We start from the raw sequence: 24,788 nt of genomic DNA on the forward strand, positions 1-24,788 counted from the left end.
ATCAGAGGAAAGGTTATTTGTAACCCCAATGAGTGTGGGCTTTGCCTCCTGTGAGATGATACCTCCCATGAAATAAAACATTTTCAGGCTCCCAGAATTCTTTATTTCTATTCTGCAAGGCTATTGACTGAGAAATGTTTATATTTTGTATCTTTACATTACAGAAGAATATAAATGTGCATGACAAGAAAAGAAAAACAATACATTTTTCTCCTATAAGGTTGCTTCAGTTCTTTCACTTAGTAGTAAAAGCACAGCTTGAAGCCAGTGCCACATCCTCAGGTATTCAGAGCTGCTATAATAGCGCTGGTTTCTCAGTGGAATCGTAATCTATGAACTTTTTTCTGTTCTGCACTTCTTTGTTGCACAGAGAGTAACTTAAGGAGGGAGCTAGTGGTGGCTTCATCTATTTTAGCTATTCCAGCCTGCATCTTCTGCCCAGCCTTCCCCTTTGTTTCCTTCAGCCCACAGACATTGCCTTTGGGTCATTCAGAGTCACTTGATAAATCGGGGTTTATCCCCAGTTCTGCTCCTTGTATCCTGTCTTGCTGGATCTCATAGAGTTTGTGGACAGACTAACAGGGATAAACAAATGGAGATGCAGGGACTGAACTGTGAGCTTGTCAGCACACACTCATTTCTGCCAGATCACCCACACACAGCACTGGGTGTTGCAATGACCCTGTGTAGAGGTCTGTGCTGTTTGCTGTAATGCGCCTGTTGGGGGTGACTGTGGTTTTGGTTGTTACAGGCTTGAAACCATCCTTAAAGATAGATAATTCAGAGACCTGACTGTAGTGCGTGCAGCTGCCACTTTATATTGCTACCTGTCTGGGGCAGGCAAGGCTTATCTCTGGCAAGGAGGAGCTCTGGGCATACAGAAGCATCAGAGGGGCAAATATAAGATGTTGCTTTTTAAAATGGTTTTTCTATCTCTGATACCTGCTCTCATTTAATAATTTCCATTTCTTTCTCCCTGTGCAGAATACTTGAGAAGCGAGACCGCCATTCTGGAAGAGTTGGTGTTTGGAAATGGAGATACCATTGAACTTTCCTGTAACACCCAAGGCTCTTCTGTGTCTGTTTTCTGGTTCAAAGATGGTATTGGGATTGCACCTACCAACAGAACTCATATTGGACAAAAACTGTTGAAGATAATCAATGTGTCATATGATGACTCAGGGCTGTACAGTTGCAAGCCAAGGCATTCCAATGAAGTCCTGGGAAACTTTACAGTCAGAGTTACAGGTATGTGCAGAATTACAGCTGTCTTGGTGTTTCTTTTCATTCCCCCCTTTTTTAAAGATGTTGCCCTTCCACCTGTTAGCACAGATGGTGGTTTGTGGTGTTCATCCATACTTGGTAGGTCTCTACCTCCCTAGTAACTCCTGGCAGTGATTAGAATGACAAAACAAACCAATTGTAGAATGCTTGGATCTCCATACCAAATGTTAAAGCTTGATGTTAATACTGGGAGATACTTAGAAATGGTGCTAGTCAGATTAAACCCCAAATCCCCCTTGACACTCAGATAGATGCAATGCTACATGTGCCTTTGAAGTCTTTTATGAGTGAGTGAACTGTGGCTCAGAGAGGTTAAATGATGTTTTCCACTTTATGTGACAAATCAGGGACAAAATTGCATGCAAAATCTGGAGGCTCCCGAAAACTCTTTCCTTGTTGTAGCTGATAAATCTCTACCCTCCATCCCGGTTATCACATATTGCTAGTTTATTTCAGAAGTAGCTTCTCTGTAAACTGTGTATATCTCAAATGTGTGCTTCATCAAAGGTATTCATCAAAGGGATTCATATATTGCAAACAAGTGCTGTGTTAGCAAAGCACATGCTGTCATTTGCTTGGCCGTATTTTGTGTGATGAGGACAGAACAGTTACAAGCTGTCCAAGCCTGGCTCACTAAACAGAGTGCCAGAAAGACCTGTTATTTCCAGATAGCTAACCACCAACACTAAGGTCATCTCCATGATTTCAGGTTGATGCATTGGTAGACAGATATTCTTCACTATGAGCAGGTAGAAAACCTCCTGATCACACAGATTAAAAGCCTGAGTTTTCAGAAGAAATTAGCCCCTTGTGAATCTAAGGTTTTGAAAACTTTCCTTTGCCCTTGTGCTGCTGGAGCTTTTTCAAGATCCTTGAACAGTAGATCCTTGCCTCCAAAAGTTGAGTTCCCTCAAAAAGTAAGGGTCTCTGAAAACCAGACACAGAGATGTTTGTGATTGTGAATCACATCCACTCTAAAAAGGGCTTTCTCGCGCCAGCAATAGGATTTTGTGTGAGAGAACCAAACTATCGTGAGAATAAAAGCTCGTTTCAGCAAGCCTTTACCAACATCTGCTTTTCATTGAATGTTACTGGAGATTGCTGTGAATGCTTCAAGGTCATATCAATTAAATGGTTAAAGAAGTATTTGGCCCTTGAAAGGTTTTCTTTAACTAGGTACGATTATTGGAGCTATCCAAGGAACTGCAGGTTGTTAGAAATGTTACTCTCTTTTTTTTCTAAGTGACATTAAAATGCTTTTGAGTTCAAGGGGCAGCAGGGAAGCAGGAGAGGGCAGCTGGTTACACACTCAAATGAAACAGCTGCCAGCCCCAAAAGTTCTTAAAGTGAGAAATTGTTTTTAATAGTAGAAGGACTGATAATCCTCTGCTTTTAAAAAGTTTAAGCCCCTGTATTTTTCCTCTTCGCTAATAATAGCTAATAACAGCTTAAGAACAAGCGAGTAACCTGAACCTGCTTTCTGACAGCATTATGAGTCTTTGATTCTATTAGCCCACTGTCATTACCACCAAAGTGCCTGTAATGTGGGAGTCTCCATTTTAGCTGTCAGCAGCACTCGTTTTCAACTTTGAAGCCCTGCTTTATGTGGCAATAGTGGCGCCTCTTGTATGCTCAGATATTTCTTCATAATTAGTATTGATTGCTCACCGTGGCAGTGTGGAGATGAGATTGTTATCCCAAGATTTGTGGTTTCTGTTCACAATTCTTAAAGGTAATGCCAGCAATTAGCTCAGGTATCTGGTTGGGTATTTATGTGGATATCTGATGTTCAGGGCTGGAGTTGTTCTCCATGTTAAACTGATTTCAATCTGTACTAATAAACTGGAATCACTCTGATCTGTATTCTTAAGTGAGCAAAACTAGGCTAGGTGTGTTTGGAATAGCTGATCTACATGAGAGTTCCATTTTGAGAGATGCTTCCAGATTTTAGGGGCATATCAGGATTTTCTTACATAGAGCCATGAGATTTGAGTCTTCAACAAATTGGCTGTTTTGCAGCCACTCTCACTGCACAGTGAGATGCTGAATGCTCAAAGCAGAGCAAGGAGATGCTGGAGCTGGCATTCAGGGCTGAGAAACAGGTTGATTAATAGCAGGGTTTTATCTCTTTAAAATGCTTCCCTTGACAGACGGGCTTGAGTGTTTTGCTAGTTTACAAAAAGAAACACACTGTCCCCTTAAAACCTGAGCAGTTGGAGAGGATCACAACTAGAGGCTACATGCCCAAACTGATCTCCAACCTGTTGGCAGAAGCTCCATTTCTGCAACCATTTCGTGCACAGAACAGCCTTTGGATTTAGTGGCTGAGCAGCACTCCTGTGATGAGCATGGACTGCAGGCTGGTACCAGGGAGCAGAGCTTTCAAAATATCCCAGCCTAAGCATTGCAAAACAGGTGACTAAACAAATCGAGCCCCTTTCCATTCATAATTTAAGCCCTTTTGAGAATATCATCTAGCAGTTCATGCTGATGCCAATACTTGAAAACTTCTGCAAAGGATTACTATTTTAGTAAATGATAAACAAATACCTTTTAGTCACCTTTTGTAAAAGGTGATGTTTTAGTAACCCGAATAGGAGAGTAGCTATGAACATGGGATATTTGGTCTGAAAGTCTAAGCTGTACCTCTTGTCTTAAACAAGGTCAAAGACTTCCCTCAACTTTGTGAAAATATTTTTGGATTAGTTTAAAAAATTATTTTGCTCCTCTGGATGGATCCTCAAATGATAGATTCATTGCAAAACAGAAGTGAACTATAAGCACATGTTAATATATAGGTAACCAAATCTGAGAGTGCAGGGCTGAGAATGTGTTGGTTTCTCTGTCGATGCTGGTGGGGATTTGGCTCAGTTTCTGCCTTTGCCAGAACTTGAGTAAACCTGCTGGATCAGCCAAAACACCTAAACATCCACTTCACTTTCAGCAAGCCCTGTGGCATTTCCCTAGTTCTGCTGCCAGCAGGACCTCAGCTGTGGATTTGCAGTTAGTTACATGCTTGAAGTCGTCCTTGAGACTTTGCCAAAGAGAAGGTGCAAAGCACAATGTGCCCCTGCAGTCTAAGGCAGGTTCCTGTGTTATTTGCTTCTGTGAATGGTGAATACGTCTGGAAGGTCCTTCCAGATCCTGCAGAGAAGTATTTGCTGTTACATTTCCTTCCCCTACCTCCTCCACTCTTCCTCTCCCCTCTGCCCCCTCTTTTTATCTTCTGTTCCATTTTACCTTCATTGAGTTGGTCAGAGAACAGCAGAAAACTCAAATTCATCTTGAAATGAAGGATGTTCTGCCTGGATTGATCTAAATCAAACACTAAGCTACTATTTGATAATGTGATTTACATTTGCAGTAGTCATTTGGTGGGGGGAAGAGGGACTGACACTTCATTGTGAACAGCTTGGAGAAGGTGAGATATTAGACCACATTAAAAGAAACAGTCTGGAGAGATGCAGATGGAACATTCCCACCTGTTAACCTGTATTCAGTTACAGCCTCAAGGTGCCTCCGTGGGAGGAGTATAATTGCAGGGAGCTGGTTCTTGGAGTAGCCACCAAAATGTTGATGGAAAGAGAGGTTTGATTGCAAGGAGAAGTTTAAAAGGCTTTGGTCTTAATGGTTGAACAATTAGTTAATGAAGGGAGATGTGGCAGGGGTATATTGAGTTCAAAGAAAAATGCAGGGAAAGTGAATTAGAAATGCTGACCTGTCACATTGAGACATGGTGAAATAAAAAGTCTTCAGCGTGAATGCTAGAGGGGAAAAAAAAAGGTGGTCACAGAGCTTGTTCTGCAAAAAGAAACTTTCCCTTTTGGAATTTCTTTTGTATTTAAGAGGAGAAGAGAATTTCACACAGGGAAAATTGTTTGGCATTGGACCCTGTTTTCTGGTGGCAGAGCACTGGCGAGCTCATGACACCTCTCTCCCAGTTCAGAAAGCTCCTGGCCAGTTGTCCCTGGCCCAGCAGCATTGGAGGGATAGGCTAGTGGGGCTGCCAGGGAAGGGTGGCCCATCACTTTGGTTTCCTCCCCTGCTGGAGCCCACTGTGGTACCAACAGTCTCATCCAACGTGGTGTCCCCACATGCCATGGCCTTTCTGCTTCACTTCTTTTTCTGTCTCCTCCTAGATTCCCCTTCGTCAGGTGATGATGAAGATGATGATGATGAGTCAGAAGACACAGGTAATTTGTTTTTCTGGGATACAGAAGCCTTTTCTTTCAAGGAGATGTAGCTCCCAAGCAGGGCAGCTCATACAGATGGTCAGACATCAGCTCTTTTTCTGTGTTGAAATTGGTAACCTTAGTATGGTACTATTTTAGATATTTATCTAAAAATTTAGAAATAGCTGCCAGAGTGTTTCTGCTGCTACTATACAATCCTGCAGCAATAGTACTTGATGCCATGAATCGGGATTGATAGTAGTTATAAATTCTCCATGCGTATAAGTCCAGACAAACCCACTTGCCATATTATTTTTTTTTACTACACCGGTGTTACACCAGTTTTACATCATTTGAAACTTTGGCTCACTTTACTTTTATCTGTTTTGATTCTGGTCCTTACCAGCATCTTGACTGGAGTCGGAGTGTAAAATTTACACTACCCAAGGGCCAAGTTTACTGATGCCATGAGCAGCATCACCCCCTTTGGCTTTACTGACTTTTTCTTTCACTCATGGGGAAGGGATCCCCAGGATGGAGCCTCTTGGTGCTTTTACTCTGAACCTCTTTCAGTCCAAGTGCTGGTTTCTTTAAGTGCAGTACCATTAATCATTACATGCTTCAGAGGCGTTAGTGTTGTGTTTTATTCTGCTCTTTATAGTTCTGCAAAGCAAGCTGCCTGTGTCTATGTGTTTTTAACAAGTAAATGTCTTGCATTTGAACTCCTAATCGGCTATGTACATTGGCAGGAGTTCAGCATGACTGGAAAGTCTCTCCTGCTCATAGTGTTGGACATGCAGGACTCTTTCAAACAGGTCTCCCGCTGCAATAAGTTCATACCACTGTGTCATTCAGTATGTGGACAGTAATGGTGAGTTACGGTGCCAGGCAACCCATCAGCAGCAGTTAGTGGTTTTCTGATAGCCTCTAATTAAGGGCCATATCCTGTGAGGTGACAGGCACCTTTACAGACTTGCTCAGGGTACAGGTGTAGGAAGGTCTGGTTTGGTCAGGATTTGTTCCTGCTACAGAGCAGCTTCTGATGAGCACAACTAATCATTCTGTACATTTTTTTCATGTGGTTTGTATAGAACTTGATCTCTTAGCAACAGGTAGCACAAAACATCAGCTGGTTTATGGTACAGAAAGACGTTTTTCTTCTCTGAAAGGAAAACATGTGTTTTGCCGCATGTATTTATAGCCTGTTTTCTGGGTCTTCTTGACTTGGAGGCTGTCTCTTTTTTTAGACCTGAAGGTAATGGCTGGATTTGCTTAAAGGTCTCGTAAAAAAGTTGCATTCTCTTCTGCTCTAAAAATAGTTGATTAGCTTGATGTGTCAGTGTGGTGAAATCTCATGGCATTTTCTGATGTTGATGTGCTTTATGTTGCTTTCTTTAACGTCAAATCCTCCACTTAACCTTCATAGATCTCTTGAGTCTTAGGGAGCTGTGTTATTAACCCTGGCACCATGCTGCCGGGACATCCCACCAGGAACAGAGTCTGCAAGACCATCCCAGGCAGGCAGACACAGTATAGCCAGTGCCCTGTCCTATGGACAGCCCAAAGACCTGTGTCCTCTGTCTCCTGTGACAAAAAAGTGCCCTGCTAATGAGGTGTATGAGCCCCTGCTTGGCCATCAGATGTAGCCATGATCAGTAGTTAAAGAGGGAAGGCAATAAATATGCTTTCGTGCAAAAGAAAAATATCATAGAATTGTTAGAGTTGGAAGTAACCTTAAAGGTCATCTAGTCAATATAACTGATAATGATTTTATTTAGGGTGAGGTAATTGTTCAGTACTGGCTCATTGCATATTGCCATACTACACATCACTGAAGAAAATTCTTATGTCCTGGTCACTTGTGATGATAAGTTACTTTTCTGGCTTAATTGTGTTACTCGAGAGAGTTTCTTATCCTCATATAGAGAAGAGCTTGGAAAGCTGCTTCCAATAGTGCCATGAGTTTGAAGCCAGCCTTGTTAATTTTAAGGTTTTGGTAGAAAATTGTTGAACAACAGAAGCTGGAAGTACCAAAGCAAGAGAATTAGAAGAAATATGTCCTAAAAGAAATGAATATTTGGTGCAAAAACTGTCGGAGAGCATGAAGACAGATCCTCCACATGGACTGCCTTGCTCTGCTCACCCTTCTTTAATCTTCCTTTTTGAAGGGCAGTACGGAAAGGCGGCATCCCGTAGGGATGGGCAGCAGAAAATAATAAGGAGGAACTTCAGCAGCTTCAAGTCCTTGGCCTGTTTGTTGCAGCCTTGTCACAAACCATGATCCGTCTTTGGAGAAGAGGTTTTCCAGTGCCTCTGTTCTCTACAGCTGTTTTTCCTGGCCCTGAAACAAAAACAAAACTCCCTTTTCACACACTGTGCTTCTGTCCCAGTGCTCCCTACCCCTCTGTATCTGTTTGTTTGGAGCCCCCACTGCGCGGCCCCAGCACCTTCAAAGAGCCCCTATAATCTCCAATTAAATCTGGCTGTGTCCTTGGAGGCGTCAGCTGGGGAAATTACACAATTAGGGTTGATTCTATCTGCCACAGAATTTGGTAGCAGCTCCTAATTGCTAAATGAGTACTCGCCTGTATTAATTATTCCAAGTATTGCTCTCAGTTTTTTTTAATTGGTCATTCCAGTTGGATGGGTGGCCAGTGTCTTTGACAAACAAAACGGGCCGTCAGGCTTAGTGTTTGATGATGGGAAAGGGCCAGTGATAATGTTTGCGAGGAGTCCCTTTTTTTTTTTTCCACACCTGCACATGCAAAATCATTGCTGGTAATTAATTTGGAGAGAGTGAGCCTATAAATTTTTCCTGTCTTTCATCCTTCTTCCTTTCCCACTCCCAGAACTCTCTGGAGCTTTGCAAGCTTTGCGTGAAAAGAAGAGTTAGCAACATTTTTACCCCCTTAAAAAGTGGTAATGAAAGGACTCAGGGCAGAGCAAACCAAAAGCAGGGATGTTTTGTTCACTGCTCCTGTGAGTGAGAACAAAGGCACTGTTTTCAATGTGTAGACGCTTTCTTCCAGTTCCAGTTTGACTTGAGAGCAATGCCCTGTTTGAGTCTTGGCACATTAATCCAGGGGTGCCCAGCCCTGGCAAGCCCTGAATCACACGGAAGAGCACCCAAACGAAGGGAAGGCACTCAGGGAAGAAGCTGTGTCTAATTGCAGGAGGCAGGAGCGAATCCTGCCTTTGCTCCATATGGAGACTATCTCTAGCTGGAAACTTTCCTGGGCTTCATCTTGCTCCTCTCTGATGTTCAATAGCAAAATCCCTTTTGGCTTCAGTGACAACATGTGCAGCCAGTGGGTTGGTGAGTCTCCTCTGAAATTGAAACTCATTTTTTGAGTGAGAAAACATGGTGAAACATCACCCGGTGGCACATGAAGCTCACGTGGAAAGGGGAAGAGCCCCAAAAGCATAGTGCAAAGGACAAGCCTTGTCCTGACAGGGTGACCATGTGATCTAGTTATATCACAGTGCCCAAGTGAGTGTCACCAACACCATAAAATGGGATTTATTGTAGGCAGATATGTTAATCAAACAACTAACAGCAGGTTATTTGGCCACCCTGCTTGGTGGTGGCAAAGGGGCACTTTTCCATCTGTGCCCAGCCTTCTCATAACTCTCCCCTGTAGCCCTGGTGCATCATCAAAAGGAAGCATTCAGCCAGAAAACAGCCCATGCTTCAGAAACCAAGGGCCAGATGACTCCCAACATGGTTTGTGGTGCTCCCTCCTCTTCAACCTTCCCAACCCCACCCCATGTGTCCTCGTCCACATTCATCCATTTGCTGCTGCCTAGGTATTTTTTCCCCAGCCTTTGCTTGGTTTTTGCTCTTTCCAGTGCGTGCAGTAGCAGCATCGTCCTTTACCATCAAGACCTGCTCGCTCTTTCGGGGTTGAACCCTCTCTTGTGGCATTTTTTTTAAATATGCTCCATTTTTATGCAGTTATACCATTTGGAATGGTAGATGGCTACTTGATGTCCCATTTTAGCCCACATTATCATATAGTATTTGAGGCTTTTCCAGGATGTGCCTCATGTTTACAGCAAGTTTGTAGCCAGGATTTTGCAGGGGCATGGGAATTGCAGGGATTCCTCCTTTTGCTGTTGTTTATGCCAACCATACTCCTGCCAGATCCAGTACTATCCTGGCAAGAAAAGGGCCTTAAGCAGTTTCGTTGTTTAAAAAATGAGGCGTACGCGGGATGGGTGAGCACAGATCCCTCTGATACGTGGGGCTGACTCTGATAGGCATCATGGCACATTGTGCAAGGCAGGCTGAAGGCAGATGCAAACCCTCAGTACTGGATTTCCCTCCCTGGAACAGCATTACTGAGGCACCTACATCCAGCTGTCCAGCTGCAGAGGTGTGAAAGCAGATGAGTCATGAGAACAATGCGCCCAGTAGGGCTGCCTCTGGCAAATGAAGGACCTTCTGGATGTAGCTCCTGATATCCAGTCCTTCACAGTCTTGTGGGATTTGCAAGGAGAGGGGATCATGAGGAAAGGGCTGAAAATCTGTGGGTGCAAGGATTGCCCTGGCTGAGCTGTATGACCTTGCCTGCAGTATCCTTGGAGCTGAAATGCAGCAGGAAGCCTGTAGGAAGTCTCCAGGGGACACTGGAGACTTAAGACCAAGGTGGGGTCATCACTGACTTACCTGGAATTGCAACAGGATGGGTGTCATGGAGCCAAGTACACCAGGGAGTGCTGGAGAGGGCAGCACGTGTGCATCTCAAAGGGATTGCAACAAGAAGGAAAATTTGTACACCCTTGTCATTAAGGGGAAGGGGATGGCAGAGGCTTCAGAGTAGCACTGAGATAGGGCTGTGATGATGGGTGGTGTTTCTGAGCATCGTCACCACTGCAGGAGAGGCCAGCAGCAATGCTTTCCCAACACCTTTGGGAGCCATCATGTTCTCCAAGACAGTTCTTGAAGGACCAGCATCTTCAGTTTGTCTTGGCCAGAAGCACATAGGTCTCTGCAGCCAATGCATTTGAGTGCTCCGTGTCTGTGGGTGCTTCCTTCCCATCTGGAGGAGATGCCATTTACACTCCTTGGCCTCCTCTTTGCTGTTCTGCAGCCCAAACACTGTCTGCCCCCTTCTCCCTATGGCCTTGGTGTGGAGCACAGATCTGAAAGGCTGGATTTGGCCCTGGTGTGGCAAGGCAGACACACCATGTACAGCTCTGCAGTGTTTCGTTAAGCAGAAATGAGAGCTTGGGAGGCTTTTTTAAAAAAACCTTTTTCTTTCTTCTCAGTATAATGAGTTTGCCACTGCCGCTGCCTTAATTTGGAGTTAATATGTAATGTTTGTAACACAGCCAAGGAACATCACTGTACTTGAGGCAGATTATCAAAAAAAGTATCTCATGCTAACACTGGTGTTTTAAAACTTATCCCTGCTCAAAGGTAACATGAATCTTTAAAACTAAAATCACTTGTACTTAAAGAACATAAACATGATAAACCAGTTTGGCACTGGCGTGTTTTCTTCTTTCCTTCCCTTAAGGAGGCTACACTACATTTGTACTCACTGAAGAGTAACATTTTCCAGTGCACTCAGCTCACACTTCTTCTCTGCTCCCTTGCTGGCCCATCAGCATTCTTTTGCGGTTCTAACATCTTTCTGCTGTTTATGCTTCTTGGCTATTATTGTCCCGAACGTACGTCTGTATCTTTTTACAGGCTGAGGCCAGATTCTCATTCTGATCTGGGATAACTCTACCTGTTGATTTAAAAGCAGACACTTTAGATTTATACTGGCATTACCAAGACAAGAACCTGGTCATGAACCTTTCATCACAAACATAAAATGCAAACACCCTGTCTGCATCTATGAGAGTCATTTTGCTGGAAAGCATTTCTGTGTCATTTATCATAATGGCAGCAGGTAGCAATTTAACTGTCACTCCACACATGCCAAAGTCTCCTCAAATGCATCTGCTTGCCAGCTGATATGCTCCACAGCAGACAGGGGCCTGTTCAACTTGGTTTTTCCTTTCTCAGGTGTCCCCTTCTGGACTCGGCCGGATAAGATGGAGAAGAAGCTGCTGGCAGTTCCCGCCGCCAACACCGTTCGCTTCCGATGTCCGGCGGGTGGAAACCCAACTCCTTCCATCTACTGGCTGAAAAATGGCAAGGAGTTCAAAGGGGAGCATAGGATTGGGGGCATTAAGGTAAGGCCTTGATTTGGATCTTAGTTTTTATTAGCAGTTTTCTACCAACTACAAAATTGTATTTCACAGTGATTAACATCAGTGGGTGTAAGAGCACTGTCCCAGCTGTGTAGAAATGAGGGTGGTTCTTGCACCCTTGGGAATTGCTTGACACCAAAGTGTTAAAAAGGACTGCTGTCCTTTGGGATTGAAGACTAATACCCTCTGAGTTTGTCTATAATGGTTATTCACGGAGTAGGTAAAAACGGGGCTGAGTTTGTGGTTGTGTTGTGAACAGTGATGAGAAAGCAGAAGCAGAAACTTCCTAATTTCTGGACACCAGCCCAGTGTGTTGGGGTGTGTTAGACCAAGTGTAACTACTCCCAGCTTTCAAGGAAAACCTATTCGGCATCCTTTGAAGGTGTAAGAAGGACCTCACCAAAGAGCTGGACCATCATGCTGGGAGTCATTAACATTCTTGTGGTATAAATCACTGACCCTTGGTCAAGTGTTGGATTCCCATGTAGCCAGAGTAATAGCATCTGCTCCTTGGCTGCTTTCTTCGCTCTCCTTCCTTTCCGCCATGAGGTGTTCTGGAAAATGCTCTGGCTCATGTTTATAGGCAGAGCTCAGGGACACAAAACCCCACTGCAGTCAAATTATTTAATTAGCCAGCCAGAAGTTTCTGTGCTACTGTATATGATGAATTATGGCAGGATTTTAAAAGGAAAATCAGCTTTTCTCAGATTTTGTTGTGTTATTACTTTGTCCCCTCGAGTTCACAGTCAGACTCCTTTACCCCATTCACGTTTTATTTGGGGAGAATAAAACTGGCAGTAGCTGATTATAACTAAATCAGCATAGCAGAAAGTACTCCTGAGCAGCGATTTTTGCCTGCACTCTGCCAGTGCTGACATATCCCTGAGCTGCTGCTAAGGAGAGAAGGTGACTTGTAGGAAGGCACCTTAAATCAGTACTTGGAATAGCTGCCTGCCACATCCGTAGCATTTTGAAAGAGGACTAGGCATGCAAAGCATGCTGTGCTCCAGAAACCAGAGAAGGATTCAAAAAAGTCCTCCCTCCCCACAGTTTTGGGCTGTTTCTTTCCTGTTAGCTCAGACCCATTCCTGAAAGAGCCTTTTGTGATTGCTTCAGTGAAGCCTTTGAAGCTCCCTTCTCAGTCCTGTCCCTGCTCCAGCCTGGATGAGGCTGAGAACACACTCAAGTTTGGATCTTCTGACAAGTATGGAGGGAAAAGAAGCTGGGGGGCAACTCCTGTGGGTAAACTGCTTTTCGGCAGATGACATTCACAAAGCTCAAGCATCTTTTACTAATTGCAGGCTGTAAGGATCATCATGAAGTGTTTTCAGGCTTGTGTGTGCCATTCCAACGGCTTTTTATTAAACTGTGTAACATCAGCTGCACTAAATTATGCTTGCAGAATAAAATCTAAAGCTGAAAGCAATTCCCCTACCCACTTCCCAGTAGTTTTAATCCATCCTTGAGTATAAATTGACATGTTTCATCCTCTGCAACACGGTAGTGAGTCTTTGGCATAGCTGTGCTTTGTTTCTCTAGGGGCATCTTCCAGCAACAAGCTGATGCTTAAAAGAGCTATTGAAGGCAATGTCAAGCCAATTACAGGAAGATTGGTTTAAGCTCTCTATCTGTCTAGGTGTAGTTCTTTGTCCCATTCTTGATATAAAGATATCTTTCTTTCTCTGTAATTTTCCTTCCTTTATTTACTTGCTTTTGCTCATGAGCCGTTGTTAGATGTAAGTAGTCTAGTGTAAATCTCATCCAGTATAAATATACTGATAGATATCAGCTGAGATTTGAACCAGAAAAGGAGATTGAAAACCTGCTCGGTATCTCATGTATTTAAATTCCCTGTTACAACTTAACTTCATAACAGGATTAGACAGCTTGAAAAGAATAGGCAAGATCCAGATCTGGCAGAGTTTGGTTGGCTTACTTCATCTCGAGATCTGGTCTTAACCCAGAAATCCTCGAGCTGGGAATGTTCTCATTTGTTTTCAGTGTGTGGAAGAGTTCAGATGTTGATTGTGAGAAGTCTGTTGTCAGCAAATGAAAGCTGACCACTCTTCCACATCTGACGTTTCCACATGGCATTTAGACCTGTGTGACTGCCTGGTGTAAAGCCTGCAAGAGAGAAGGGCAAGTGTTGAAAACATGCAGGGCAGGCTAACCTAATTTTGTTACAGTTCATCCTTAACTGGTGAAGAAAAGAAATTCATATGACTTATTACATGAAATTTCCCAAAGAGCATTAATGGTTAAATCCTTGTTGGAATCTCTAATATCGTAAGCCTGTGTGTGTTAAATGACCCTAGAAGGGAAGATTGAGGGGGAGGGGAGATGGAGGATTATCCCTTCCCCAGACCATTGCACTGACTTGCATACCAGTCTGGCAAACACGAGGTTCCAAGAGTGTCTGCAAGTGTTTGTTTCACAAGGAGCCAAGAATGACAACACCAAATAAACCAGAGGGATTTCCAGTATCTCACCCGTTTGATTAATGCCTGCACTAAGTCACTTCATGTTTCTAGTGTTTTATTGAGTGCAGTGACTATCCTAACTTGGGAACATCCCTTTTTATTATCCCTTAAATCTAGCTGCCAGTCTCAACCTAAAAAATACGCTTGTTGCTTCTAGAAGAGTTTCCCAACAAATTCTGCCCCATGAGTCTGTGCACCCAGGTTCCTTTTGTTGTTCAGGGTCCAAAGTCCCCATCACAAACCTCATGAAGAGCAATTCTTTCAGTGTCATTATGCTCTTTGAAAGTGCGTCCTTAGTAAAACACATAATTTGGACCTGATTTTATAATACAGTTCAGACTAGGGAGTCATCCATGTGTCTGGAGCCCCATTTCCTTGAAGGAGCTCCTAGGGGTTCCAGATACAAATGCTTTGTAATGCTGAAAAGCAGTTTAAAAGAAGTATTTAGACACAACTATGAGACTAGCTAGTGTGGAAATGAGCCACTGAGCAGCCACAAATTTGCATTAAAACTTCTGTGACAGTCTGGTGCGTTCAGCTGTGAACTTGGGGTCCAGGCTCTCTGTTCTCAGAGCTTCTCTTACCCTTGATTGCCACACTGTCACAGAGATGCACAACTGGGATGTTGCTTTACAAAAGGCATAAAGTTGGCTCTGTATTGAGCTCCTCTGTCTGTGCTATACTTGGTGGGCAGAGGTGCAGTTAGATCTGACCAGATGCCTGCCGCAGCTGAGATGTCTGTACAGACTGTTAGGCACAGCCTTCTGTTACCTATAACCTGAAATGAAAGGAAATGCTGTATTCAGTGGTCTCAAAAGTGGGGTGCTCAGCAGTGCTGTTTTCAGGGATGCAAAGATCTACAAAGCTTTGTTAAAATGGATTTTGCTTGCTTATCTCACAACTAAGCTGTCTATCCATATGATTTTAAACACACTCTTTGCAAAATTCTGGCTTTGATGGCAACTTGGCCCTTTTAAGGAAAGCATGTGGATGCAATTTATGTGTAGCAAAAGAGGTTAAATGACTTCATATTTGAGTTCACCTGCTGCCGCAAGAAACCTCCAGGAGCAATTAGACCCTTGTTTTTTCCATCAGCCCTTGACATTCTGTAGCGCAGTGCTATTGTAATCTTCTGCTTCTGTGTCCTTGGAGTCACCTTCAAACTGTTTAATAAAGTTACATGTTCTGCTTTTGGCGGCAGAAGGCATCAAATTAATATCCACAGATTTGGGGAGCTTTCATATGCTATGCACCGTGAAGTCATCTTTGTTACTGCTGGTTGCTTTCTGTATTAATTCAAGATTTGCTTTCCATATCCCTTATTTCCTTTATAATCATTAGAGACAAAAATCCTATCTGAGATGACAGGGCAGCAGGTCAGGGTGGAGACATGGGTTGTGCTTTCCCTTCTGCTACTGAACAATGAACAACTCTGGGCATGAGCCACATCAAGAAAACCAACTAGTGTAAAACTTGGTGCCAAAATAGGTCTGACCGAGTTTCCTAGGGACCAGACTTGAGGCTGGGCATGTTTTCTTCAGTTTTTTACAGGGCATTTAGGGGTCTAATGCAGTTGTAGATACACATTTCTGCCAGGACCATAGCACACACACCTTTAAAATATGTTAGGCTTGGGGTAAGAAGCATGATTTTCATTGTTTATGGTCTCCTTATGGGTTATATGTAGCAGCTGGTAAAGATCTGCAGCTAAAAATACTATGTTTTGAGCTGACAGAGCCTCTGAACCAGAGGGGCAGAGGGGACCAGCAGATCGGCATTATCTTGATGCGTTACCTGGAGTTGTTGTTCTAATGAGAGGTGCCACATTCAGCTGTCAGCTGATTCCATTATTGTGATTTTTGTGGAAACATATAGAAGTCCCCAGTGAAATCTCAGTGTGTTACATTGTGTTGCATTGTTTTTGCATTGGTCTTAATGCCTTTTCTCAATAAGACTTTAATGACCCTTGAAATGGATCCTTGTGATGATCAGGCCTCCTCTGGGCTCCATTCACGCTGGCCAAGTGTGTAGAAGCTCACTGATTGTTCACTGGTTTGAATGGTCTGGTGATGATGGTACTTGACCACGAGCTTGATGATTTGATTTCTTCTTCTAGTTGCGACACCAGCAGTGGAGCCTGGTAATGGAGAGTGTTGTGCCGTCAGACAGAGGAAATTACACCTGTGTCGTGGAGAACAAATATGGCAACATTAGGCACACGTACCAGCTGGATGTATTGGGTGAGATTTCTCTGCTTTCCCTCAATAGCTGATCTGTGGTGATGTTGAATAGCTGTGTGATGGGATATGGGAAGCAGGAGCTTAGTTTCTTTCCCAAAGCGCTGGACCATGTGTCTTCTAAAACCTTCGTGAACCTTCTGAATCTTCATGTGTCTTCTAAAACAAGCTTCCTTTTGGCTAGCAATTCAGGCTCAGATCTGTGAACAGGAAATTACTTAACTGGTCTACAGAGGGGCCAGAGAAGGAATGGCAGGGCTGAGATGCCTCCTTCATTCCCAGGTTTGGCTTGAGAAGCACTGGGTAGAGTGGTGGTCAGGACACCTGTGGGACACAACCTAGTCTGCACCCTTTCTACTGAAAAGCAAGGAGATGAAGGTTTCAGAGTTTCTTTTGTTTTTCAGAAAGGTCACCCCACCGACCAATCCTGCAAGCAGGGCTCCCTGCCAACCAGACTGTGGTGGTAGGGAGCAATGTGGAGTTTCACTGCAAGGTCTACAGTGATGCCCAGCCTCACATCCAGTGGCTGAAGCACGTGGAAGTCAATGGCAGCAAATACGGACCCGATGGGACCCCCTATGTCACAGTGCTGAAGGTTGGTACACGCTTCTTCTTCTCACCCTCAGGTCAATCCATCTGTAAGCCTGCATAGTGGAATAGTCTGCTTTATGGAGGGGATACAGCAAAAATGTCTCAAAGTCAATGTTTCAAACTCTTCTGTTTGCCAGAGATAACACTACTACTGTAGAGTCACAGATAAGCAATGTAGTTATAAGAGCTGAGGCAACTGTAAGAAATGCAGCATAATAGAAGAGCTGTCAGATTGCATTTGACCTAAAATTGTAAAAATAACCTTTTCTTTTTACAGCTTCAATAGATGTATTTTCAGGGCTCCTTGAAATAAAAGGCTCCCAACTAAAACACATTGTTTTCCTTTTCCAAGTAAACACACAGCACTGTGCACGTATGAAACAATGTTAAACTACCAGCACCTGAGAGCCAACACAGTCTTGTTCCAGCCACTAATATTTGTGAACATTGCTATTATCCCTACTCAGGAAAGCCTTTTTTTTTCAAATTGAGAAAACCTCACATAGCATGATTTTACTTTGCTAAAATGCTTTCTTGAAAGTGAACTCGCAGATTACAGCCAGAACAAAGCCAGAGGTCCTAGTTTCCCTCAACCAAGGTAGGGAATAGAGATTGAAAAGCACATTGAACTTCTAAAATATTTTTTTTTCATAATTAAAGGCATCATGTGTTGGTGTTTATTAAAATATAGAGGGCCAAGTGGAGTTTTTCTGTCTCTGCAATTAGAGTTGCAAGCAGTGTTTGTCCCTGCAGCTTCAAGCTGGGTCTGTCCTGTGCATGGACATTCCCTGTGCACATCATGCTGCACACACCCTTCTTCTCTTTGTATGAAGTTTAAAAACAAAACACTTATCAGACAGCATCTACAAAATTGTAGCTCAGCCAGATATGTGATAATAAAAGCCAGAGACCCTGGAAATAATTACACAGATTGAAATAACAGATTGGTTGGAAGAAATGGTTGGAGACAGTTCTTCAGGACTGGCAACATGGGCTTCTCGCAAGTCGATAAAACTTTTAATTTCTCACCATCTCTTCAAATGTGTTTGAATTATGCATATTTGAATTTCCCCCTGGTTTCACAGCCCAGTACCAAGCTCTGAATAGCTGGTTGTGTCACATGCCATCTCGTATAGTCTCTGAGCTCCGTGTGTGGTCCCCGTGGGATAAAGTGCTACCTTTTGGAAGTTTGCAGAGCCGCTGTGAACAGTGCCTTGTGTCACAAGCACAAGCTCCCATTTTTCTGTGGCAAAGAACATATAAATAGTCCGTATAAATAGTGTTTTAAAATTACGTTGGAGCGGCACCGGGGTGGCTAGGTAATTAGAATTGCCAAATACCTTCTCTTCTGTGGACGGCAAAGGCTTCACATTCCTCGAAGGGGAGCACAGGCAAGCGTTTGAAAGCACAAGTTTTGTTTGGTTTTATGTTTTTTGCTGAATAGGACCAGCACACGTCTATTTACTACTTCTGGTTAATCAGGAATGCTTTGAATTGTATTAATGCCGGCATCAGTGCTGGGGCACAGAGCATTTCCATTTTGGGATACATCTTTTGTGCACTAGTACTGGGCCTCCGCAGAGCTGTGTCAAGCCCAGGTTTTTTTAATGTTTGCTTGTTTTTTATAAATAAAGATCTGATAAAATGATCTTGCTGTCATCTTGGGGCCGGTCTGTTGGCTTTATGGAGTTGTTCCCCTAATGCCATGCCGTGCTGCTGCATTGCCCCAGCATCCTGGCCGTGCTGCTGGAGCAGGGTGCTGTTAACAGCCCTCCCCTGTCCACAGTTGCTTTAGAACAGGTTCTTTCCTGCCCTGTGCTGTGCTGCCTGCGGGGGGATAAGGCTTTTATGTCAGCCTGCCCTTCCCTTCTGCTTTCAGGTGATTTTGTGGAGTGTAGGGTCTGCTATGGGGCAGTTTATGTATGGGGAATCCCAGTCTGCTTCGCAGTGAGTGTGACAGAGAGGTGCCCAGTACATGAAATTCTCTGCCACATCTAAGGAGAAGGGGGGTCAAACCCCATCCCAGTCCAGATGGATAAGTTGAATGCTGTACTTTCAACCCATTTTTAAAACAGCCTGACAAAACCAAGCCATCACCTGCATCAGTTCCTGAAAGCCTGGGCTAATTTGTGATCAAAGAAAACCCCCTTTTCTTTGCAGAAGAGCACTAAATGCATTCCAGTTACAGAGGGGGGGCTGGCAACACTGTGCCCAAGCTTTGTCAAAGGCTAAATTGTGTGTTCTGCATTGAAACATGCCCGGTTTAATTATAAACAAGGCAGCAACAGCAGGCAGACACGTTTCCCCACTAGTCAGAGCAGACAGACTTGCCAGCACGTAAGCCTTAGAGATGAGATCAGGTCAAAACTGGTGGTGTTTGTCATCAGACATGGACACTAGGGCTCCTCTCTGGTGCCTCATCTGTGTTCGGTTCCTAATAATCTATCAGAGCTCACTGCCCTGAGGATTTTAATGGGCTTCAAGTCATACTGGCAGGATCAGGCCTTGAAATAGAAGGCACCAGGACTGGGCTGGAGAGCTTAAGACCAAAACTGAGAAGATAATTGCTTTATTTTCATTTCCAGAACTGAAGCTACTTCTGAGGCCACTTAAAACAGTTGTGCATTTTAAGCCAAAATAAAAAACAACTGTTTAGTGTTTAGGGAAAAAACTGATGTGCTGTTGTGGCAGCATGGAAGAAGAGAAATAAACCCCTTCCTTTAGAGTCTGAACTTTGTTTGATTTATATGCACCACTTTATTTAGTAAAGAAGAGGCTCCTATAAGCAGTGGAAAAAATTACAGCTAATTTCTGAAAGGCAAAGTCAGCAGTGAGTTTCAGACCGCCACTGCTTATATTTTGTTTCCAAATTCTATTTTGGATCTGATAATTGAAACAGCATTTGCCTAGCTGAGTTGCAAACACAAATCTCTGCTTAAGCCTTTTCTCTGGTGCTCCTGTCTGCAGAGTTATTAGGAAACCATAGGGCCTTTGACTGCTGTCAGATGGAGAAGGGGGAAACTGGTCTGTTTGGGAAAAAAATTCGCATGTATGAAGGGAAGGGAGTTCATCTGCATGTGGTTTGGGGGCCAAATGCAACTTCTCTTCTTCACCTAGGTCCTGGGTTAGGTGTCTCACCACAGGGTGAGCTGGGAATGTTGCCACAGCCCAAAAGAGACTAGCCATGCACAGTCAAACCTAGCTGATGTAGGTGTGATGGAGGTATTGTTTGGTTTACTGAAGTTCAGGTTTCTGTCTATTCCTGCAGTCTTGGATCAGTAAAAACGCTGAAGCCGATGCTAACCTAAATCTGTTCAATGTGACAGAACAAGATGAAGGAGAATATCTGTGTAGAGCCAACAATTTCGTAGGCATAGCCGAAAAGCCATTTTGGCTCCACATTCGCAAACCAAAACCAGGTAAACCACAGACTCTGTCCCAAGGCCCTGGCAACTGCAAGAATGAGCTATAACATTTTTAAGAATCTAGTGATTAAAATTACTATTCATTTTGTATTATACCCTGTCAACTGATGCTGAATGGCTTTATCTTATTTTCTTGCTATTTTTTTTTACAAGAATGTGATGCCTATACAGCAATTGCCATGGAAAAATTCCCACAATAAAATGACTGTCAAATTTTGCTATCAACTCTTTATACTTTTATTCCTTTCCCTTCTTTACAATTGAGTGCTGATAACAGAATTGCATGTTAATTACTGTGACGTTCAAAGATCTGGAAAACCAAACTGTTTCAAAATTGTCACCTATAAAACTGATACAATCAGTTTTGTCCCTTGGAGAAGTAATGGAGAAATAAATATCAACATTGGCTCATGCAAGCAAACATGTTAACTAGAGTGCAGCAGCAATCTCCTGGGCTCTGGGAGTTTGACTCCAGCCTGGAGGGTTTGGCTGCACTGTTCAGTGCCACTGCAGAAAAGGTCCTTGCAGGCACCTTCTGGTTATCAGCCCGAGTTATACTATGATATCAAGGGCTGTGTAGCCAATACATGGCTTCGAGATGTCCACTCTGAAAAAAATTCTCTGTTTTTCAGTGAGCTCATGAACCAAAATGTTTGTGTATTCCTCTGATCAGCACTTGAATCTTTCTGCACTACATATCCCCTCCTTTCTTTTTACTTTCTGTCTTTCCTCTCCTCTTTCCCCATCTTTCTTTCCCCACCTCTGTTACTCACTCTACTAACCCAAAGTCAGTCATATTGTGGGGACAATTTTTCATTTGGATGCTTTTGCTTGCATGCTTCTTTAGTGGGACAGAGTAAGAACCTGGTGAAGGGAACTTTTTTTTTTTTGCTTTTGACTACAGGTTGCAGAGGGGAATGAATAAATAAATGTGGAAGATGGGCCACTGGAAAATAATAAAAGAACTACCATAATCTGCTTTTGAAATTTGCCTGTGGTGTCCTCACACTTGCTGGGAATGTGGCTTATTCTCTGTTTTCCCTCTTTCTATATGTGTGTGTTTTTTTTCCCCCATAGACGGCAGGTGTTAACACAACGGATAAGGAGCTAGAGATTCTGTACTTGCGAAATGTTACTTTTGAGGATGCTGGGGAATATACTTGTCTCGCAGGGAATTCTATTGGGTTCTCACATCACTCTGCTTGGCTGACGGTGCTACCAGGTATTTCCTTCTGTGCTGGCCTCTCCTTCCCTCTCCAGGATGCCTCAATGTTTTGCTTTAGAAATGCCAAGTTCCCACAGACTGCCCCTTACTTGGAAGAGGGATGTTATCCAGGGAGGGCTCTCCTCTGGGATTTGCTGCAGACCCCTGTTGCATACTCGCAGCTGACTCTTTTTTGCATTACATCTCAAAATCTAAATGATTGCAGTAATGATATAAAATGCCCAGTATCTTTTTTTTGATCTAGATCACAGGGAGGTGTTCACAGGCTCTTTGTTGGGAGACTTACTTGCAAAAATAAGGAGCTTTGTCTTCTTAACTGCCAGTGGGAGAAGGAAACCTCTCCATCAGACGATCCAAGGCACCTAAATTGGACATGGACTGTGGATCATCTTATGAAGGATACTTTCTGTCTGACCTCATATCTTAACCTAAAATTAGATGCATAAGTGTCTGGTGTGAGCACACCCTTCCCTGCCTGTAGCATTATTTCCACTTCACGGATGAGTAGGCCAAGATAGCGATCTCAAACAGAAGGTCAAGGAGAGTCATCTGTAGACAGAGCACAGGAGTCCTGGCTCCCAGGGGCATTGCATGCTGCCTGCTCCAGCTGGGATCGATGAAAACTGCAGTGGGCTTGCAACCCGAGGCCAGAGTGACCTCAATTTTGTGGTCCTTACATGTGCAAAGCTCTTGTTGACAATGAAGCCAGCACAGAATATGCAACAGAGGGATCTGCTCTCCAAAAGGGGGAATGAGGCTGTGCTGCCCCTTCACCTGCAGAATCTGCCTCTGGCTACAGGGCAGACTTGAGCATGGTCCAAGGAAGCACCAGCAATATTCATATTGAATCTAAAAGTGTTGTGCATTATGTAGAGTACAGAAACAGATGTGGAGTATATTCCATAGACCCTTACTGAAAAGGCACCCAAAATCCTATACAGTCCATTTTGACTCACCCAGTCATAGACCACATTTGGGTTAATCTCACAGCACAACCATCTCAGGATATGTTTAGGAACTGGAAACTTTGGCATTTCTAACCTTGACTTTATCTGTGCGGGTGATTTGGATGTAATTGCTTTTAGTGGGGCTTAATAAGGTCTCCTCCATGCCCGACCCTGCTGCCGGTGGGATCTGCTGATCTTTCCTATTTGCCAGCTCTATAATAGCTGATCTGATCCTGTTTCTGCTTCTGACATCCACTGGATGAGAAATCATTTCCTTTGGTTAGAAGACTAACGTCTCTGTTTTTGAGAATCTCATTATAGTGTCTCGTCCAACTGATACTGTTTCTACAGTGTATGAATTCTCACCTCTTTTGTAAGCAAAGCATAACCAAGAGAAAATCCACCAAAAACCTGAAGTAGAACTTTATTTTGAAGTCAGATGCAGTGAAGGACAGCCGTCTGTGCAGCAGCAGGCTCCCACACAGAGGGTGCAGGATATGACCCATCTGGAGAACCTCTGCTTGTAAACCCCTGTCCACGTTACGGGAGGAAAGACATGGACAAGGGCGAGACAATGTGAGCCAAGGCAGCAGAGCTGTGGCACTGACTCTAGTGCCTAATCCTGGGAGATCTGGTACCCCTTTCTCACAGGAGGAGATGGCCATTTGGCAGGATCAGGTGCTGCACAGCTGGCACACAGGCTGGTGCAGCCTCCAATGTCACAAACAGCCCTTTCCTCATGTGCCCACAGGCACAGCTACCAAAGGCCTGACACGGAGCCTGCTGCTGCCAGGGAAGGGCTCCTGCTGCTTGCTGAAGGGGCTGCTCAGTGATGGATACAGTCCACTAGCAAGCTAACCACACCAACATGACTTCATTATAAAGTTTCTCTCTGCTGACTGCTCCTCTGATGCCAGCACACCTCTTGGGGACAGAAAACCAGTCCCACCATGGCCCCTTCCTCTGGTCTACATGCCTGTCCTGAAAGGAGCAAGGGAGAAAACACAGCTGAGCTTTGCTAGCAGATAGTCACTGTTGATGGGCTCATGCCATCACCCTCCCAGCTCACCCACCTCTCTGGGCCAGACCTTCCAGCCTCTTCCCAGCAGAACTAAACTTTGATGAAATAATTGAACATATTGTTCTCTTGAAGTTCTTCCCTGTGTGATGCCTTACCCCTGGGTGCCCTTCCAAGCCCCTTAGTCCCTCAGGGCAGGCACTGGTCCAGTGGAAATTCTTTGCTGGAGAATCTGAATCAGCAAAGTGCAGCAAACCCCGATCCTGCAGGCTTTGCACATCCAAGGCATCCAGCTATGTGGTGTGGATGTGCAGGGAAAGCAAGATCTGGGTCAGAGGGACAGCACAGACTTGTGAAGATGCCTTCAGCCTAGAGCAGTGGTTTTTAGTCTGTGGGCTGAAGGCTCTTAAAAATTCAAGGATTGCATTAAAGGGCAGTAAAATTACCCCAAAAAGGGCAAACTAATGTTTCAGCTACAGCCACAGGTGGAAAACCACTGGCCTGGGAGAGTCCCCTCGCTGAAGTCACTCAGCAAATTGGCATAGCAGTACAAGTCCTCCCAAGATTCTTTGCACTGCATGTGTGTAGTTGCATGTGAGCCCACCCTGTCCTGACTGCCATCTCTTGTCACCCTGCAGCTGAGGAGCTCATGGAAATGGATGATTCCGGCTCAGTGTACACTGGCATTCTCACTTATGGCACTGGCTTTTTTTTCCTTCTCCTGTTACTGGTCGTTGTGATTGTCTGGAGGATGAAAATGCCAAACAAAAAAGCCATGAACACCCCCACTGTACAGAAAGTCTCCAAATTTCCACTCAAGAGACAGGTAACAGAAAGTAGATACAAGATTCCTATTCCCCACTACGGTATCCCTCTTTTTTTTTTTTTCTTTCCCTCCTCCTCTTTGAAATTTTCTGTCTAGGTGAGAAGCTCCACCAGAAAAATATTTCCCGTAAGTTGGCTGCAGCCTAGAAGTGTAACCCCCTTTTATTCATTTCTGTGCCAACTGGGGCAATGGTTGGTGGCAGCTGACTCTGGTCCCTGAGCAGCCTCAAAGCAGCTGCGCTGCTGTTGCCCTTGTCCGAGAGGGGTTGGCAGTGCAGCTGTGGATGCCACAAAAAGCACATCTGACAGGGGAATGGTTCAGTCCAGGCTCCCTGGTGGAGTGGGGATTTGGAGAGAAAGAGCATGTCTAATTGTGC

General features: G+C 44.0%; 1 protein-coding gene across 1 annotated transcript in view; it reads left to right on the top strand.

Annotated features, from left to right (window-relative positions):
* Positions 1-984: 984 nt before the first annotated feature.
* FGFR3 (fibroblast growth factor receptor 3) overlaps positions 985-24,788 on the top strand; it is a gene marked incomplete at its 5' end in the record, with an annotated part of 31,809 nt that continues 8,005 nt past the window's right edge. The window contains 7 exons of the mRNA XM_009073207.1: positions 985-1,248; positions 5,424-5,477; positions 11,476-11,645; positions 16,260-16,383; positions 16,785-16,975; positions 21,474-21,618; positions 24,225-24,412. Coding sequence (XP_009071455.1) covers positions 985-1,248; positions 5,424-5,477; positions 11,476-11,645; positions 16,260-16,383; positions 16,785-16,975; positions 21,474-21,618; positions 24,225-24,412 — 1,136 coding nt within the window. The remainder of the gene's footprint in view (positions 1,249-5,423; positions 5,478-11,475; positions 11,646-16,259; positions 16,384-16,784; positions 16,976-21,473; positions 21,619-24,224; positions 24,413-24,788) is intronic.

Source organism: Acanthisitta chloris, unplaced genomic scaffold (genome assembly GCF_000695815.1).
Source record: "Acanthisitta chloris isolate BGI_N310 unplaced genomic scaffold, ASM69581v1 scaffold23474, whole genome shotgun sequence".
Classification (NCBI taxonomy): domain Eukaryota; kingdom Metazoa; phylum Chordata; class Aves; order Passeriformes; family Acanthisittidae; genus Acanthisitta; species Acanthisitta chloris.